General features: G+C 39.4%; 1 protein-coding gene across 1 annotated transcript in view; it reads left to right on the top strand.

Moving 5' to 3' along the window:
- FNDC3B (fibronectin type III domain containing 3B) overlaps nt 1-18914 on the top strand; it is a gene marked incomplete at both ends in the record, with an annotated part of 160278 nt that overhangs the window by 131964 nt on the left and 9400 nt on the right. Inside the window, 2 exons of the mRNA XM_080622297.1 lie at nt 2764-2976; nt 16062-16228. Of these exons, the coding sequence (XP_080478423.1) occupies nt 2764-2976; nt 16062-16228 (380 nt within the window). The remainder of the gene's footprint in view (nt 1-2763; nt 2977-16061; nt 16229-18914) is intronic.

The raw sequence follows: 18914 nt of genomic DNA, 5'->3' as shown, positions 1-18914 counted from the left end.
GTCTTGGCTAACCAAAATTGGAAATGAACCTTGTTTAGCACAGTGGTGATTCTAGCAACATGCCTACATGTGTCCACCCTGTTGAACTTGTTAATTGAGGTCTGGCATTGCTTTGCTACTTCCAGCTTCTGTATGGGAATAAGCATACATGAACAACTCAGAGTATACCCCAGCAAACTCCAGGCTCTTTGCTCAGATGGGCTCAAAGTTTGATGGTTTCTGTGTCTTAGTAGCAAATCCAGCCAGCATGCCAGAAGAAGGATTTACATCCCAAAATACATTCAAGGCAGGAGGAACTGGGGCATGCTTCTGCCAATGTAGGGCTGATTTCAAGAGGACTTCTCTGATGTCAGACACAGATAAGCACTTCTTTTGCAAAAAGCAAATTCCTTGCAAAAGCACTGTATAAACATGGTTGCTGGTGAGCAGCTGCAGAAATATGTCTGAGAGTTCTACAGTCTTTTGGTTTTATTGCCATAGCCATGTAGCTCTGTAAGCTCCAATTGTATGGTAATAGTACTTGGACCGTTTTTCTGTGAACTGACATAACTAGAAGTGAGTTAATAAATATTCCACAATAAATAAGTATTCAACAGTAATACAAATACCGATTTTCTGTTACGCTCTGTTCCCAAGCTTCACTCAATGCTCTCCATAGTTAATTGTGCTGTGCTGTTGAGATACTTCACTGCAAAATAACTTCTGATTTTTCAGAATGCTTGTTTTCTTCTGAAGTTACATGGTTTACAGAAATACGTAATAGCCTTATTGAATTTTAATAGAAACACTTTATTTGGTTCAGGAATGAAAATTCTAGACGTTCTAGATCTCTAAACAATATTAAAGGAAGATACTGTAAGATGGAGAGAGAAAAGTGCACATGGATGCTCATGTTAGCAATGCTTAAGTGGATTATAAAACAAAATTTATGCTTTAGAGTGTAAAATTAAGTCTTGTTCCAGCCCCACAACAATGCAATCTGAGTAGGGATCTGTTGGGATGGCTTAACCTGATCTGTTACAATCAAAATAACTAGCTATGCCAACCACAGGCAGTTCTATTTATCTGCTTTCTCTGAAGCAGGCAGTTGTAGGGGTATACCACGTCCTGCCCTTCTCCCTTCTCCCTCTTACCACCTTTCCCAGGGACTTCTGCCTTCGTGGTGGCTAATAGTTTTGAAAAGAAGCAACACTTCTTGCAGAGTCTTTTCCCATGAGAAAATACTGGGCTGCTGTGCACAGGATTTCCACAGTAAACGGCATCTATCCAGCTATCTAAACTAGGCTGAACTGTCTAAAAAAAAAAAAAAAAAAAAGCCTAATTTGTTTGCCCATCCTGTTTTCTCTTATTTTCACTTTGATTCAACAGACTTTTGAAACCTTTCAGGCTCATCTCTACCAATATTTCTGTTTACACAGTCCTCAAAACTCTTTCAAAATACATATTTCACATTTTTGTTACAATATTGTTGTTGATGTTACCACAGTAAAAGACAACGACTCCCCACTCTTACCTATAAGCAGATTCTCATCGTACAAATTCTTAAACTGAGGTGCGGATAGGCAGGAGAAGCAGAAGCCAGGAGTCATTGTCTTAAGAAAGAAATAGAATTTAGAAGACTGGCTCAATCTTAAGAATATTTCTGAATTAAAACTTCTCATGACTAGGTAGGTAGTTGGTGTGCTTTTCTCTTCTTCTGAATGTCCTTAATGTGATTCAAATGGCTTGAGAGATTTTGTGCATCTTGTGAGAGAGTGGCTTCAGTCCAACTTTTATTTAATCTAACATATAGTTCACTGATGGTTAGTATTTCCACAGTTTGAGTAAGATGTGTAGATGGTTTGTGGATTTAACCTTCTTGGTTAGTTCTTTCCAGTAGAGTTTCATGTACTTAAATAACGTGCTTTGTGAGATGCTGCATACGCCAAAATAATACTGTTCTTTGGTCTTCAGAGATATTTACTAACATGGAGATGGGTTTCATGGCAGTGACACCAATGCTTTTGCTTAATGATTTCACCTAAATTTAAAAAGTCCATCACCTTTGTTAAACATCCACAACACACTTCTGCATTTTATTTATTCATAGTTGCACACTTCATGTTATCCAGGTTGCACTTGTATCCACTGTTGTTACTTGTTCATGTGGTCAAAGGGACTATCATTAGGTTCTGAGATTGCTTACACAAATCTTTTTCCCCTCTGCCTTACTGCATTGCATGGAATCATAGAATACCAGGTTGGAAGGGATCGCAAGAATCATCTGGTCCAACCTTTCTTGACAAAAGTACAGTCTAGAAAAGATGTCCCAGTACCCTGTCCAGCTGAATCTTAAAATTGTCCAATACCAGGGAATCCACCACTTCGCTGGGGAGATTATTCCAATGGCTGATTGTTCTCATTGTGAAAAATTTTCCTCTTCTCTCCGACTGGAGTCACCCCTGGGCTAACTTGTGCCCATTACCCCTTTTCCATGTGACTCCTCTTAAAAACGGACTCTCCATTTTCTATATACCATCCTTTTAATACTGGAACAAAGTTATTATCTTCAATGCAGCTCTTACAATATAAACAGGATGATAATACTTGTTATGTTTACAGAACCTTATATTTTGCCAAAGCAAAGCACTGGTAGCTGGGAGTGGCCAGTGTGTTAGTGATGGAGGAGTCTGCTCCAGAAGGCTGCTTTGTTTATTGAGACTCTCTTATACCAAGAATCTCATAAAAGCACTTTATTTAACATTTTTTTGTTGTTCGTTTTAGGATCAGGATCCAGGCTGTCAATGAAATAGGAGCTGGACCATTTAGCCACTTTATTAAAGCAAAAACTAGGCCGTTACCACCCTCACCTCCTCGGTTAGAGTGTGCCGCAGCAGGTCCTCAAAGCCTGAAGCTGAAATGGGGAGACAGCAGCTCCAAGCTTCATACTACCGATGATATGGTCTATATCTTGCAGATAGAAGACAGAAATAAAAGGTAAGAGAGATAAATCTTTTCCTTGTGTTAATGAAAATGAATTCTGGTTCATCATAATGCAGTTGTGATTCACAATAAGAAAAATGTTGTTTTCTGGACTACTCCATACCTACTAATATATACAAACTATTGCCTTAACAGGAATTCTGTGCCAGTAGTCTAACTGTTGCTTATAGAACAGCATAAAGCTGTACTGTTGAAATTTTAGCAAAACCCTGCTCCCCCACCAGTAAAAGCTAATACCAATTTTCATGGTCATAGTACTTTACCCTTTGGAATATGTAAAACAAAGATATTACACCCAACATGCTGTGTGTATTAATAAATCAAACAGTTACAAAATCAGAGGTCTAGGAAAGGCAAAACTGAGCAGAGCAAAATTTTTGGGCAACATGATGGTCAGGATTTTAAAGCTCTTGATATTTTTGAGCATTAGGAAATATGAGCTTGGCATCAGCTTGGTAGCTACACAGTAATTATGAAATAAGGATGCAGAAGAGCTCATCCACCGTGTTTCATTTCCCTAAAAATTTCTTCAAAGGCATGAAAGCTTTCAGTGTGCAAGAAACACAAAAATGAACATTAATCAGTCAGTGCTAAGCAAAAAGTATTTTCCCATGAAAACTTTGTATGGGAAAGATTTATAATGTAGCTCCAAAGTTGTGATGAGATATATCAGTAAAAAAAGGGAATGAAAGAAAGACAATATGTGAGTATTGCCTAATGGTCTGAGCTCTTTAATGAGTAAATATCATAGATGGCTCATAATTTACTCAGAGTCTTAACTAGTTTAATTAAGTAAAATAACTGATGTATCAAGTAGGTAATCCTTAGAGACTCTGAGAACAGAGCATAATTTGGTATGAATTAGCATGATTCCTTTAATTTAAATAGAGCTGTGCTGAGTTTATGCCAACTGAAGATCTGGCCCAAAAGCTCTAATTGTAAGTAATAAATCCATGAATAATGCCTAAATACATCCCCTGTATCTCAGCTATACTGATGCAGAGAGGGTCCATGCTCCTCTGCGTTAATACCAAGAGGTGTCCGATGAATATAAATGCCCATTTCAAAGTCTGACTGATAAAAACAGTTTCTTCAGAGTGCAATGATGATTGGCAGGAGCCCACCACCTGCAGCATCATGTAATCAAGTCAGCTCTAAAGAAACATCCAGCAGGCTTCTTTTGTTTGCTTTCATGTAGCACTGCAGGTAGGATGGTGAAGAACTATATATAAATTGTTTTAAACCTGTTTTGATGTTGGAGAAAACAGTAAGTTTCCTTGTAAGAATCAAATGTGTTATGTTATCTGGCAGCAGAGAAGAAAACCTCTTTCTCCTTTGCACTTGCATAGGGCTTTAACATAACCCTTTGCACAAATTTTTCCCTCTGCAAATAGTCTTTTAAGAGCTGGTTTTTAGGAGGAATTTGAGCTTTTTACTCTGCTAGGTCTTAGCTTTAAATTTGGCTTAGACACCACATCAGCTGGCACAGATGCAGAGAAGCTACTCATCTACATTGTACTGTCTCCTCCTTCTTGAGCGGAGTGCTTGCATGAAATGGCTTCGTTTGGTGGTTGAGTTTATAACAATTAGTTCAAATAATACTTGAAATGAGCCATAGCCCTGAGCCCTCCAGCTGATGAAACGTGCACCCTCATGGGCACAACAGAGTAGAATGGGTGTGCTGCTGTCTGTGACAGGTGCTGTGTTTGAGAACGGTTGGAGCTGGCAGTTCTTGGCAGTAAGTTCTATTTATTTTGTTCCCTGTCTGACAGTCCCTTTTAGCTCCCCGTTGTGTGCACCAATCACAGTGAGAGATGCTCCTAAAAGGATACAGTGGCAAAGTTCTGTACATTCAGGAAAGCTGTCATGCCTAATGAACAGAGAATGACAGCCCACACATGAATTGGTAGAAAAAGCAGTTAGTTACAGAATTGGGAATCTTCTCTTAGATCATTCCCATATAATAAGCCCCGTCGTCACTGAGGGATTACTCACTCACATGTATGCTTGTGAAAAATATTGGAATACGGTTCTTCGAAACTGGCCTCTAGCTAGTTGTGCAGTGCTTTGACAAGCTAATGCAGGTAAACTGTGGACATCTAATGGAATAATTAAATAGAATAGACTATGTAAGTTGGAAGGGACCTACAGTGGTGATCTAGATGATCTAGGCCGTCTGCCTGACTAATTCAGTGGGATCAGAAGTATTGTCCAAATGCCTCTTAAACACTGACAGGCTTGGGGCATCAACTACCTCTGCAGGAAGCCAGTCTCTGGTGAAAAAATTACACTGAGTAAATGATCTAGAAGGATGGTTTGGAGTCTTTCATGGTTTGAAAGCGTTATGGGAATGTTCCATGGTGTCCCTTCCCTCTCTTGAGAGATGAGATAGAACTCGACTCAGGGGAAGTGGATGTGGCATAAATATGTATAACTCAAAATTGACCTCTGTCACATTCTTCTTTCAGAAGATATTGTTACTGTACTCCCTGAGATATTTGAAATCGCTTTAAACAGCTTTATGGTGAAGTCCCTCAACTCAGTATTACAATTTTCCCTTCTTCAGTAAATCTGAGTATGCAGTTTGCTTACTGTAACATTTCTTACTGATGATGCTTAAAATAGGAATTAGCTTTAAAATGCTGTTGAAGCATTTTCACAAACAACAATATAAAGTTGAGCAAATTCTTTAGAAGAAAAAAAAAAGAAAATCATCAGGAAGTCGAGTTCTGACCCTGATAGCTTTAACGGCCCTTTTGTAACGATTGAGCTCTGGGTTTATGCAGTGATAGTCAGCCAGTGCTCTTGAATGTGTCCTGGTCATTAAGAATTGTTTTTAACTTTTCCATTCTGTAATGAGGTGTAACAGGCCAGTAGCTGGAGACTAAATGTTTCATCGATTGCAAGACCTGTGAAGCAAAATACTTGGAAATCTTCTGACACTGATTAATGTAGGGGCTTGAAAAGGTGTGAACATCCGAAATGTACCTGCTTTAGCTCTCCTTTGCTGTTCAGTGGCTGACATTTAGGAAGATCGAATTAGCATCTCTTGTCCTTTCAATTATGTGTAGCATTAAATGGAAATGAAGAAAAGTCTGTTTCTAGAAAGCACAGTACATGGGAACGTTAGCTGAGAGTAGTTGACCTTTATGTAGAGAGGATTATAAAATTTCTTTCTTTTTTAAATAAGCTATCAGTTGTGACTTCATTTCCTAACTCTAGTAATGTCAAAAAGATCATGTTAATCAAGTTGCACTATTTTGCAGAATACTGTGGATTTTTCCTCTCCAGGTGAAACAAATGAACCTACTTATAGTAGTGCTTTTAATTTTTTTTTTTCCTGTACCAGTAATTAGTCTTTAGTTGTTCCTACAACTAATTATACCTCTTTAGGGTCTTAAAATGCTTACAATATCCAGTCTGAAAGAGAGAATTAGCAAGTACATTATTAGTGGGTCATTTACCAGTTGCCTGTGTTTCTTTTAGATAAATATATGTTGCAGCTAAGATGAATCCTGTGATTTTTGTGTGTATACAGAATCCAAATAAAAATTATGTTTTAAGGGAGAATCATTGGTAAGGTTGGCTGAGAAGCAACCTAAACCTGTTCTTTAATGATACCAATGAAGGAACTGACAATTCTGAACCTCGCTTTTTTAAGTGAATTGTATGAGATGGTGTTTACTGACATACTAAAACATAATTGCTTTTGTTATGGGTATTTATTAAATAAATCAGTTTTTACCCAGTGATAGGAGGTGATCAGTAGCAGGTCGCTTTCATAAGTTATGAAACATTATTTATGTGGGTATTAAGCTGCTGGAAAATACTTTTCTAAACTGTATGTGCTTGCCATTTAATATAAAAGAAAAATCAATCACAAAATAGAACGTCACTATTAATATTGGTACAGTCATTGCGCACACACTGTTTTTCTCGTTAGCATAAGAGTGTCCCAAAGGCCATAGCCATACTTCAGTCTAGTCCTGGAAACTTTAGTGACTCCAAGGAAGGAATAACATTTGCTTTTCTATTTGGAGAATTTTACCTTAACTTGAATATTTATTTCAAGAGACATTACCCCTCATATTCCTCATCTCAGGTGTGCCTGTTACTGTGGTACAGGCAGCAGAGGTCATCTGAGCTGTAAGCTATATGGACTCTTAGTTGCCTTTCAGTGGCTGAGGTTGTCTTTCTTTGCTTGTGTATGGTAGGTTGTGAAAGAAGCCTGTAGAGCCTGAGTATGAACAGGGGGACATGCATGTTCTTCCCTGTATCCGAGGAAGATGTATTATCCCATCTGTTTCAGTGCTTGTAAACCCAGATGTTGCTGATGCTCCTGGTAGTGTTCTCTTTCTCAATTGTGCAGAAAGCTATTTCACTGTTTAGAGAAAGCCTATAAGAAAGGGAGAAAAGTATATTCTAAAAATCTATGCCAATATTTTCCAAGGTGAGGGGAACCAAATAGCACTTACCAGGAGGTGGTTTCCAAGGAAAATAAAAACATGTTTTGAACAGTAAAGCCAGTGCAGAGAATACAGATGGGCTCTTTCTTTTCTGCAGAAAGGTTCAGTTTTTTGAAGCTCCTAGCTCTTCCAGTGATTCTCCCACTCCTCTGTTGTCTTCATCCAGTGGTGCTGGAAACCTTTTCTCCCCAAGCATGCTGAAGTTAGATATAGCAGAAGAAACTGTTTTTCCTTCCTTCCAGCAGTTTCTGTGACCTAATTACTCCTTGAAGAAGCACAACAAATGGCAGAGAACACACAAATGAAATGGAGACTGTCTGTCACAGTGTCCAATGCCATTTTCCTGGCTGTAGAAGTGGAATATCACATATGATGGTTTGGTCTAAGCAGCAGTCTTTGCAGAATGATTACAGTTTCTATGTGTTAGAAAGTAGTCATATGTATGAACCTCAGTATGTATGTTCTGCATTGACATGAAGTAAGGTAGAACAGAAACACAGAGAGATAACTTGCTAAATGTGCTGTCTTTGCCTGATGACTAGCATAATCATTATCTAGTTACTGCAACTTTCGAGCAGTCTAATTAAAAGTTGTTTACACTAATGATTTGATCAAGACAATTTACACCCATTTTAACAACAATTTCAGATACATATCAGGCTTACTGGCTTGTGAAATTCTATTAAAATATAAAATTAGATACGTTAACACATCCTTGCAGAAAAACTGCAAAAAAAAATCATTTTCATATTGGATAAAACAGTGATGAAAAGCAGTTAAGAATGAGCACCGAGACATATGGCATGCTGCAATTTACTCTGCAAGCCTGGCTAAATAGAAAGTTGACATTTAGAAAAGTCTTTGTTTCATATTGTTTGTTGCATTCTGTAGATATGTGTTGCTGGTAACAGCAATGATATTAAGAGCATTCTGATTAGATACTTGGGGCTTTGCAGTAACAGCTATGCAAATGAAAAGAGGAAGAACTGTTCCAAGTTCAAAAGCTTAACTTGCTAATGCATTTCAGCTTTGTTCCTAGAAACATGAGTAAACCAACATTTTTAGTAGATACAAGTTAACTGTGTACACATCATCTTTTGAAGCAAAGTGAAATGTGAGCAAACTATGTTAAATGTTGGAGATGAGATGTTTCAGCTATTAGGAATCTCGTGAGACAGAATTAGATGCTATTCCATAAGTATTTTCAAAGAATCCCTGATTTGGTGGGAAATTTAGTAATTAACTACATAGAAACACAGTGGACCAATTTTCTCTTGTATTTTGATCAGTGTACACTGCAGGTACTTAAGACCTCATGGATGTAACTGAATATTCTAGGCGACAGATCAGAAATAACAGCAGCATCTAAACCAAATATTGTCACTGTAGTGAAAGCTGGTTTATAAACATCTGGGACAACCTCATAAGAAAAGTAGTGCCTTAATCAGCGTAATTACTGTTTAGCATCTAAAGTGGTAATGGAGTTCAGCTTGCAGCAGCCACGATCATGTTAGCCAATTTTCTAAGAGCACATCTTTAGGTTCCAACTTCATTTTGCTGAAGTTGGTGAACTAGCAACAATGCTTGGCTTCCTTAACAAGCTTTGCTGAAACATATCACCTAGACTGCCGTGTCAGTAAATGGTTGTGAAGATGAGGTGCTGAATGACTTCATTTTAAGGTTCATAGACACTGTTAGTTGCTGCCATGCTGGGAAAGGGGATTATAATGCTGCAGACAGAAGATAAAAGTGTGCCTGTACTGTAAAAACATTACTTTCCCACAGTTGAACTGTTTTGTTCTCTTCTGGTTTTAGCTTTTTTAAGCCCACTTATATTTATATCTACTGTTAATAATTAACATGTTCACGAACTGTGTAGTTGAGGCCCTCAGTGACATGGTTTAGGGTGGCCTTGGCAGTGCTGGTGTAAAGGTTGGACTTGATGATCTTAAAGGTCTTTTTCAACCTCGCTGATTCCATGTTACCATTGCAAGCCATGGTATTGGTAGGTGCCTAGTCATGTAGTTCTTACTGACTATATAGTTTCAACAGGCCGTTAGATGCCCTCCCTAATTTCTCCCAGATCTTTCATTCAGATGCTGTTAATTCACATTAAGTTGTGCTCAGTATTGTCCTTCCTATCTGTTCCTTGGTCTCTGACAGAGTTGCACACAGGAATCATCTGTCAGGCACTTTTCTGACCTGTCTTCCATTCCTCCTGAATGTGCCCAGGAGTTTCATACAAGAAAGTAATTTTTCTTGTTATGGGGAGCTTCTGTAGGTTAAGGCATCTCCATTTTCAATAATTCCAGACATCTAACAGGTGACTATTCGTGGTAAATACAGATGATGTGCTCAAATTCAGCAACAGATGAAAGATGATCTAGTAGAAGCAAGTTAAAAATCAGGTTTTGGGCTGAAGATGTGCTAGGTAATTAGGCAAAGAAAACCATACTCTTCTCATCTGACTGTTATCTCTATTCTCTTCCTGCCTTTTTCTGCTCTCTGTTAGTTTTGCTTTTCTAAGTATAAAGAAGTAAAAGTTGCCACCTTCAGTGGCTCCTGTTGTTGTTGTTATTATGATGCCTATAAGCAAAAATGATGTTGACAGTGCATTGTGGAGGTTGGTTTCTAAACATAATATGAACAAGCATACTTTAATAAGTTTTCCAAAGGGTATCTTCTAGAAAAGAGATCTTCAGATCAGAAGGACCAAGGCGTCCTGTTTTGTCCACACTCATGTTGGGACTGGAAGTCAGGATTAGGGGAGGTTGTGGGAGCAGAAAATTCTTTGGGACCCCCTTTCCAGATATTTGTCTTCCCTGAGCACCTACCTGCAACAAGAGATGCCAGAGAGTAGCTTGGAAAGGTGCCCCAAAGCTGAAAAGATTGGGTCAGCTTGGTAGTGGTTATAGGGGCACCAATGGATGTGGGGGCTGGATAGGTTTTTCTCTTTGAGCGAAACATTTTAAAATACAGAAGAAATGGAAAAAAAGAATGTGTGTTGACTTTACTCATAATTATATGGTTTTGTTTTGAAGTTTTGTTTTCCTTGGTGCCACTTCATAGTATAGGGAGCTGCTGGTGGGGAAAGAAAATCAAGTAAATCAGTGGGTGTTTGATAATGTTCTTTAAACAAAATAGAGGAGTAGTCTAAGGAAGTAGGTAGGAGCTGTAATTGTGCACATAAGAGAGGTGTTGCAATAATAATATTAAAAGAGCTGTTGGTCTGTGAAATGCGTGTACTTCAGTTTCCAATTATGTGGTTGCCTTTGTATGCTGAAATGAAGCCTCAGGTCGCCGGGTCAGACCAGTGCTATATTAATAATTTCGCTCCAGCCAAGACTGTGGCAGATGACCATGTTTTTCTGGGAGGCAGTAACAGAATCATTAAGATGTCCATTCCAGCCTTTGTACCTTGACTTAAGATTGCTGTCTTATTTAATGCTGTACGGTAGATTTTCTCTCAAATTTAATTTTTGTAAGGACAAACGGGTTACTAAAATATAAATAAAACCCAGAAGTTTGAAAGGGAACCTGCTGATAAAAATGTGCTGAGAACTAATGAGCAGAGGTAGAGCGAGTACATTCATATTCCTTTGCTCGACTGGAAGTTACTAAAGTGGAGGAAACAAAATAGCTGCAACATGTAAAACATTTCCAAGAAGATCTTCATGGAGAATAGAAAGGTATTGATGAAAAGCTAACAGCAATGGTGTCTCCCAAACAATTGTTCTAGCACATTGTGTTCTCTCTCCTTCACAGTGTGTAGGTAAATGAATAATCCGTGACTGACATGAGAATCTGGGGAGAATGAGATGAGGGGAAGTAGCCTCTGGAGAATGTCTTCATCCCTGGAGAAAGTTGCTTTCTTTTCAGTTTCTGCTGTTAATTTAGTGGAGAGGAGAGCAGCACTGCAGCAGGTTAAATTTGAACAATACAGTGCAAACTTTGCAGGGTGCAAACTTTAAAAAATCATAATGCAATTGCACTGAGAATGCCATTAACCCACAGAGGTAATAATTTTTTCAAAGACAGGGTACCAGTTTAAGATGTGGAGCCTACTGTCTTTTAATATCAACAGGGCACATCTCTGAGAATTGAAAATTTCTTGGTGCTTATTTAGCACACTTTTAAGATTTACCTGAAAGCAGGTGGAGATTAGAGAATGAACACATCTTGGCTGAGACACACTTGAGCACAGAATCATAGAATAGTTAGGATTGGAAAGGACCTTAAGATCATCTAGTTCCAACCCCCCTGCCATGGGCAGGGACACCTCACACTAAACCATGCCACTCAAGGCTCTGTCCAACCCGGCCTTGAACACTGCCAGGGATGGAGCATTCACAACCTCCCTGGGCAACCCGTTCCAGTGCCTCACCACCCTCACAGTAAAGAATTTCTTCCTTATAGCCAATCTAAACTTACCCTGTTTAAGTTTGAACCCGTTACCCCTTGTCCTATCACTACAGTCCCTAATGAAGAGTCCCTCCCCAGCATCCTTATAGGCCCCCTTCAGATACTGGAAGGCTGCTATGAGGTCTCCACGCAGCCTTCTCTTCTCCAGGCTGAACAGCCCCAACTTTCTCAGCCTCTCTTCATACAGGAGGTGCTCCAGTCCCCTGATCATCCTCGTGCCCCTCCTCTGGACTTGTTCCAACAGTTCCATGTCCTTTTTATGTTGAGGACACCAGAACTGCACACAATACTCCAAGTGAGGTCTCACAAGAGCAGAGTAGAGGAGCAGGATCACCTCCTTCGACCTGCTGGTCACGCTCCTTTTGATGCAGCCCAGGATACGGTTGGCTTTCTGGGCTGTGAGTGCACACTGCCGGCTCATGTTCATTTTCTCATCTACCAACACCCCAAAGTCCTGTTTTGGTTTGGTTTTGTCTGTCTTGGACAGCAAGAGTAATGAAAAAATAAGACATTAAAGTGTAAATGCTCATAATTCTGTGTATTCCCATATAGGAACAGGAGCACTTCTGGCTTCTTGAAACCACTCATGTCCTCATTCAGTCCCCACAATTTTACCAATCCAACTGTTTTAACACAACAGTGGACCAGCTAGGGAACTAATCAGTGTAAGACTATCCTACCTAGAGATCTATACCCTCTAGCAGTTCTCAAATCCAGTTCAGCTTCTAGCCCTGTAAATATTTGTACTAAAGGAGAAGCATGGGGCATGGAACAATGAGTTCAGGGAGGTTGGGGCAGGCTTAGCTGTCACACTTCCTAAGGGACCTTCACTGCAAAGGTTGGCATGTTAATATTGGTTGTTATTTCTTTAAAGTTTAAACTAACCTTTTCAACACTGCAGCTAAAAGCATATCCATTTTGATTGAAGGGACAAGAAGCTGTTTGTCAAGCTGCAGTATTTCAGTCAGGTCCAGCCATGTGCCCATCCCTCAGCTTCAGCCTAGCCACGCCTGGAGGAGGGATGGAGAAGGCTCTGTTGAGCCATGCACTTGCCCCCTCCACAAGTTTCTCAGCTCTCAGTTGCACTGATGTGCAAGTTGTGTTGCTGCCCTGTGGAGACTGGGACTTGGGTCATCCCTGCCCATGGCAGGGGTGTTGGAACTAGGTGATCTTAAGGTCCTTTCCAACCCTAACTATTCTACGATTCTATGATCTCATGTTCAATTTACGAATGATGTAAAGCTTTGTTAGATAAATGAAGTGGGATGTAGAAAAGAGGCCAGCCCCGCAATGTAGTTCAGCTATCACCCTGAAAAGCCAGAAAGATTTTTGATGGCTGTGCTTTGTTAGTGACCATGCTTAATGGCATTCCCTAGCATGTGAGCAGGAAAATTCATTGTCCATGTTCAGATGAAGAGCTGAGTAGAGGCTGGAAGAAGGTGAGAGAGAGATGGAGAACATGGGATCTTTTCCATACAAAGATAAAGTCAACTTTTAAATGCATAAGAGATTAAGTCCTTGGAAATAAGATCAGTGCTGGCTTACTCTTAAGCAAATATGTGGAACAGGGCCTGGATAAAGCACAGTGAACAATGTCAGGCTTGCCAAGAATGGAAAGATTCTCACGTTTAAATGTGCTTTTTAAACTAAAAGATTTAAATTTAGATTTTAAAAATGAACTTACTGTAATATGAACAGACTACCTTACTTTAGACAATTTTTAATGTACACTTGTACAGGAGTCTCTTTATAGAAAACGCAACAACTTCCTTCAGATTCGAGGTCTGGAATCTGAAAGCCAGTTGTACTGACGCTAGTTTGCAGTTTGCAATCCCACTGATTGATTCAGCTTTAAGTTCATTGTGGTCCTTCATCAGAAAGCCCAGGAGACTGATTGCAGGATATATTTCTCCAAGTCATCTTCATTAGGTTTCTTTACTCATGATCTGCATCTTCAAACACAATTATATAGTGTTATTGTCATAGTAAAGCCTAACAGCAATTGCATTGGATTGACTTAGTAATCAGCCTTTCTTCTTCCAAAGTTGGAAACCCTCTTTTCAAAATGGCTGAATTTCAGAAGTTTAAGTGTGCTTCCATTATAGTTTTGTGTTTTGAACATGGATGCAAGCTTTTCCATAATGGTTTTTGATTTCATTACAGATGGGTTTTGAGATAGAAAAGTTAAAAGCGGTGGAGATTTCTGTGAGGATTTTCTACAGGAACTGGATTCCATGGACCTGGAGTATTAGTCCAGTTCCCAAATGACAGGAGGAGCTCAAGTGTTTTGCCAGATTATTTTTGCAGTGTTACGAAACCTTAGCCCTATTCAAAAGGTGAAAGCATAATTTGAGGACTAGGTTATCAGTATTAATCATATAAATATGTCTAGCCCAAACTGGGGTATGGGTGTGCTTGTCTGCTAGGTGGTAAGGTAAATTTATCCTTGCTTGCTTACCTGGCAGCATAGATGATTACAAAGAGATCAGTAGTCTAAAATACTGCGTAAAAAAATTTTTTTTACTACCTGTTGCCCTTAGAGCAGGGTCAGAGACAAGTCTCTGCACTTCTGTGAGTACTGCAGTGGTTTCTGAGCCAGCCACCTGATTGAGCTACAAAAAGTGAAGAGGGAGAGACAGCAGTCTTGTCTCTTCAGTCTTAATGCTGTCCTAAATGCATGTGCTTTGTTCATCACACAGTGAATCACAAGAAGTTTTATGCCATGAGAAAGGTCTGTGGCAGTCTTTTGAAACATGCCATGGCTGTTTATGTGAGCCTAAAAAATGTGGAATAGCAAGCAGTCCTTAAAACTGTATAAGGTTGAAAAACTAAATTCTTTGGAAATCTGCTCTAAAATATCCTTTTACAAACTTGTTGGTATAGATCTTTGATTTCCAATCAAGGGGAGGAGATCACTAAAACTCAGTGGGGGTAGTAAATCACATTAGTCCTCCGAGTACATTTCAAGCAATTTAAATTATCTGAACATTTCTTTTTATTACAGATGATTCTTGATGTCTTTGTACTTCTGTGGATTTCAATCATAATGTAACATGAATTGCTTTCTGTCTCTGATAGCTAATGACAGACCCTGTTTCTTTGAAATGCTCAAATTGGTTATACTCTGTATCTTATGCAAAGCCAAAGGATAGAGCTAGCACCTAGACATGGAGGTCAAAACCAAATCTCTTTGTTGACTTCCTGGTGATTTCAAATCCACTGAAATGGATAGGACAATTTGATGAAGTGTACATCAATAAAAACCCATGTGATCCTACGCAGTGTATTTTATGTTCTCCACATTCAGGGCTATTGCAAGTAAGACCTTGTTCCCCAGTAGAGGCTAAGCAGATTTGATGCAAGATGCCGGGTGCTTCCTCTTTATTTATCCTTACCCCCGCTCTGCTCAGCACCTGGGGGGTTGAGATCTTAGTTAGGAATTGCTGGCTAACATATGACTGGAAAGCTTCTGTCTGAGCAGAGCAACTGAAAATCAGGTCTGATTCACTGGTCTTCTTCTCAGCCTGCTCTCAAGCAGTAAGAGCATTCCCAGAACTCCTAAGTGGGCACCCTTTTCCATCCTCCATATCCTCCTCATTGTAATCATGCTTCCCCTGTGCCTCTTCATTCATACTGTCTTTGCCAATAGGCCATCTTCGGTCCATAACTCTTCAAAAAACATATGACTGTATTATATAATCTGTATGTTCTGATTCGAATACAGTTATTCTGGTTCAAGATGGCATAGATAAGTGTAAGATATAGTCTTTGGATCTTAACATGCGAATAAAGTCCAAACCAAGCAATAAAAGATTCAAAGTATTTATCTTGTATTAAACTTACTTTTAAACCATCAGGGCACACAGTGTATTGTAGCAGAGCACAGGTTGAATCCATTTTGATCAGTAGGTAGTAGCAAATGCATTGGCAGTTGTTTTTCTGATTATTCACATCATCGTTTTGCAAGGGAAGTAGTAGCTGGAGAAGGGACCATGAACTTCTGCTTTCTCCAACCTGCTAATTGTTGTTAGTATGCTATTAACATGCCGTTTTTATACTTGCCTTTAACAGCTCAGAAAAGCACGTTATGCCAGTTTTCACAATACAGATACCTTGTGCCGATATCTGTAATAGCCAGAAATGCCAGAGGCACGCCCATGTAACTGCATGCTCTCATTTTATTTTTTCCAGGTTTATTCCAATTTATAGGGGACCAAGTCATACATACAAAATACAAAGGCTGACAGAATCCACATGTTACTCCTTCAGAATACAGGCGGTCAATGATGCTGGGGAGGGACCTTTCTCAGACGTATGTACCTTCTGCACAACTAAGTCAGTCCCACCTGCAATAAAAGGTATGTAATAAATTTTTTTACCTATATACAAGTAACATGCAATTATTAAAGTAATTGGTGTGTATGCAGTGAGTTTGTAAGGGTTAGCCTGAGTATGCAATAACATGTGAAAAATCAGTTTGTGCCGCTTGTTTATTTCTGTGAATTTCTAAGTTATATTATGGTGAGAAACTAAATTGCCACCAAAATATTCATAAAAACACTGTAGATGTTGCACCAACCACTACTGTTACACATAAACTGTTAAAGTGCTGCTGCTAACAATAGTGTTTACCAGGGATTGCTCTCGATTACCACAGCACTTCTATAAGGAATGTAACAGCTGTAGTATATATGTATAAATACCATCTTAAACATTAGTAAAGTTTAATGTTGGTTTTAGTTGTGTAGATGATGTTCAGCATGGAACTTTAGTGTTTATTTTTCCTTTAATGTATAAAATTCATTATGATACTTCACATACATAGCTAGATTTAGAACTCAGCTTGTGTTCCTCCAGAAGAACAAAAGGCCTAATTAAATGAATTTTTATAATGAAACATCTTTTACTGTGTGTAAATTTTGGCCTGAGTAATTTTGTTCCTTCTTTCCAAGGAGAACTACTGCAAGGGCAGCAGATTCTCTGTATCAGCTGGCAGATGAAGTGAGCTGAAATCAGATGCACCTTTTTTTCCCTCTATGTTTGAAACTCCTTTGTCAAGTAGTACCATTCACTGTGAGAAGTGGCAACTCTTAGCTTGTCAGAGAGGTTTTGTTTGTTCTGCTGTATTTAAAATTTGGCTTTGGTGATTTTTGACACCATTTGTAATCAGAGATTTAGAGAAGGGGGAACACTGCTGGGGTGTAATTTCCCCAGTCCCTAGGTTAGCTGCTCTGAATTTTCCCCAGGAAGAACAACACTTGAGCAAGAGAGAACACTGGGAGACTGGCTTCACTATGGTAAAATCAGCATATGCAAGAATCCCACCTCTGTTTCTGCCTGAGTATCCTCTAGGTTTTGGCTTTTGCTTCAGTGCTGTTTCTGTATGAAGTTACCTGTATGTATGTGTTTGGTGTAAAGTTCGAGAGTAAATATACTTGCCCAATGGTGAATTGTCATGATTCGCTCTTATTAGCAGTTGTGAAATATGCTGCCCAGCAAAGCAAAGGGAGCTCATGCTAGATGAACCAGGCCGGTGTAGGTGATAGTGGCGAGAAGGGTGCGCTTCACAGCTTTAGCATATGCGAGTTGTCAGAGTGCCTGGGCACAAGCACATGTCACTTGCAGATGCCAAGTCCATGTTGTCGTTGCTTCTCTTAACTGCACTAAATGGATAAAACTATAGCACAGGGATGCGCTGTAGTCACATTTTCATTTGCTGGGTAGAAATCCGTTTTATTAAATTCAGATCTCACCTAGGTTTTGGTTTTGAGCTCCCTGCCTATTTAGTTCCTCTTAAATATGACTCATACCCTCGACTGAATATCAAGCAGTTAATATGGTGCAAATACCACGTCATGTGTGGGCTGGGACCGCAGGTACATGACAAAACACTGGCTGTAACGGGGAAAAGGGCACAGCAAAAATTGCGTTAGTGAATGCTGCCAAAGGGAGGCAATGCTACAGGGAAAAGAGATCTGTTGAGGCAAAATAATGATGTTGATTCCTGTCTGTGTTTGGAGCAATACAGAGGAATGTATGGGATAAACTTAGTGTAGTTTTTCATGCACATGTTTATTCTCCTATAAAGTATCCTAATTGCTCACTTAGTGATGCCAACCTGAAATAGCGTTATTGTTAATAACAGCCAAAAATCTACGTGTGTTGGGGTGAGGGATGGAAGAAGGAGGGAAAATAATTGAGAGTGTTGTTGTCAGCTGAGATGGAGTCATCTATTATCAGTCGCTTGGCACTGGCAGATGTGCAAAGAGAAGCAAATAGATATTGATTACATTTGGGTCCCCATATGATTCATGTGTTCCTCTTGGGTGGTGAAAAATTAGTCTAAAATTCATGTAATGTATGCAGCAGCAGCAGCATTTGTTTCTTTGACAGACACTCCTGTTGTCTGTTTTCATAGGGTTGGGAAGCTAGATTGCCGTTAACAAGCTCATGTCCTTGCATGTGTACATGTTAACCACTTGGTAGAGTATTCAGCACCATTGTTTCTCCCAGTTCTGGCTTTTTGTCATGCTTGCTTACTGTGCCTGATTGAGAGGTTGGTGGACCTTGAATGCCATCACAGTTGTTTTGATGCCTTCCAGTGACAGATGCTTAATTGTACATCTAAACATGCTGCTGCCATTAGTACTGTGCCCGGCTCACCTGCAAGCTTGGTGTTGGGCATAGTGCAGCATCTTTTGGCTTTCAGGTGGTGAAAGGCCTTTCTTCCAAGGACAGCAGCATTGTAACAGCTGGCAGACTGAATTTCTCTAGAGTTCTAGTGAAAGTCGTAGTCTAAGCCTGGCTGGAAATAGCACATCTGATCATCTGAATGTCAGGCTCAGAAGTAGATATGAGTCTTAAGTCTTTAAAATTATGCTTATAACTTTTATTTCCTAGGCTGGACTTAATCTCTAATACAGAGGATTATTTAGCTTCCATTTTCACATCCCTTCTTCTATTTTTCCTGGATGAAGTGTTTGGTATTATTTCTCTCTTTCAATGATGTGAAGCACGGGATGAATACAGAGGCATCTCCACTGG

This window comes from Psittacula echo (genome assembly GCF_963264785.1).
Source record: "Psittacula echo genome assembly, chromosome: 7".
Classification (NCBI taxonomy): domain Eukaryota; kingdom Metazoa; phylum Chordata; class Aves; order Psittaciformes; family Psittacidae; genus Psittacula; species Psittacula echo.
This window is presented reverse-complemented; position numbering and strand designations above follow the sequence as displayed.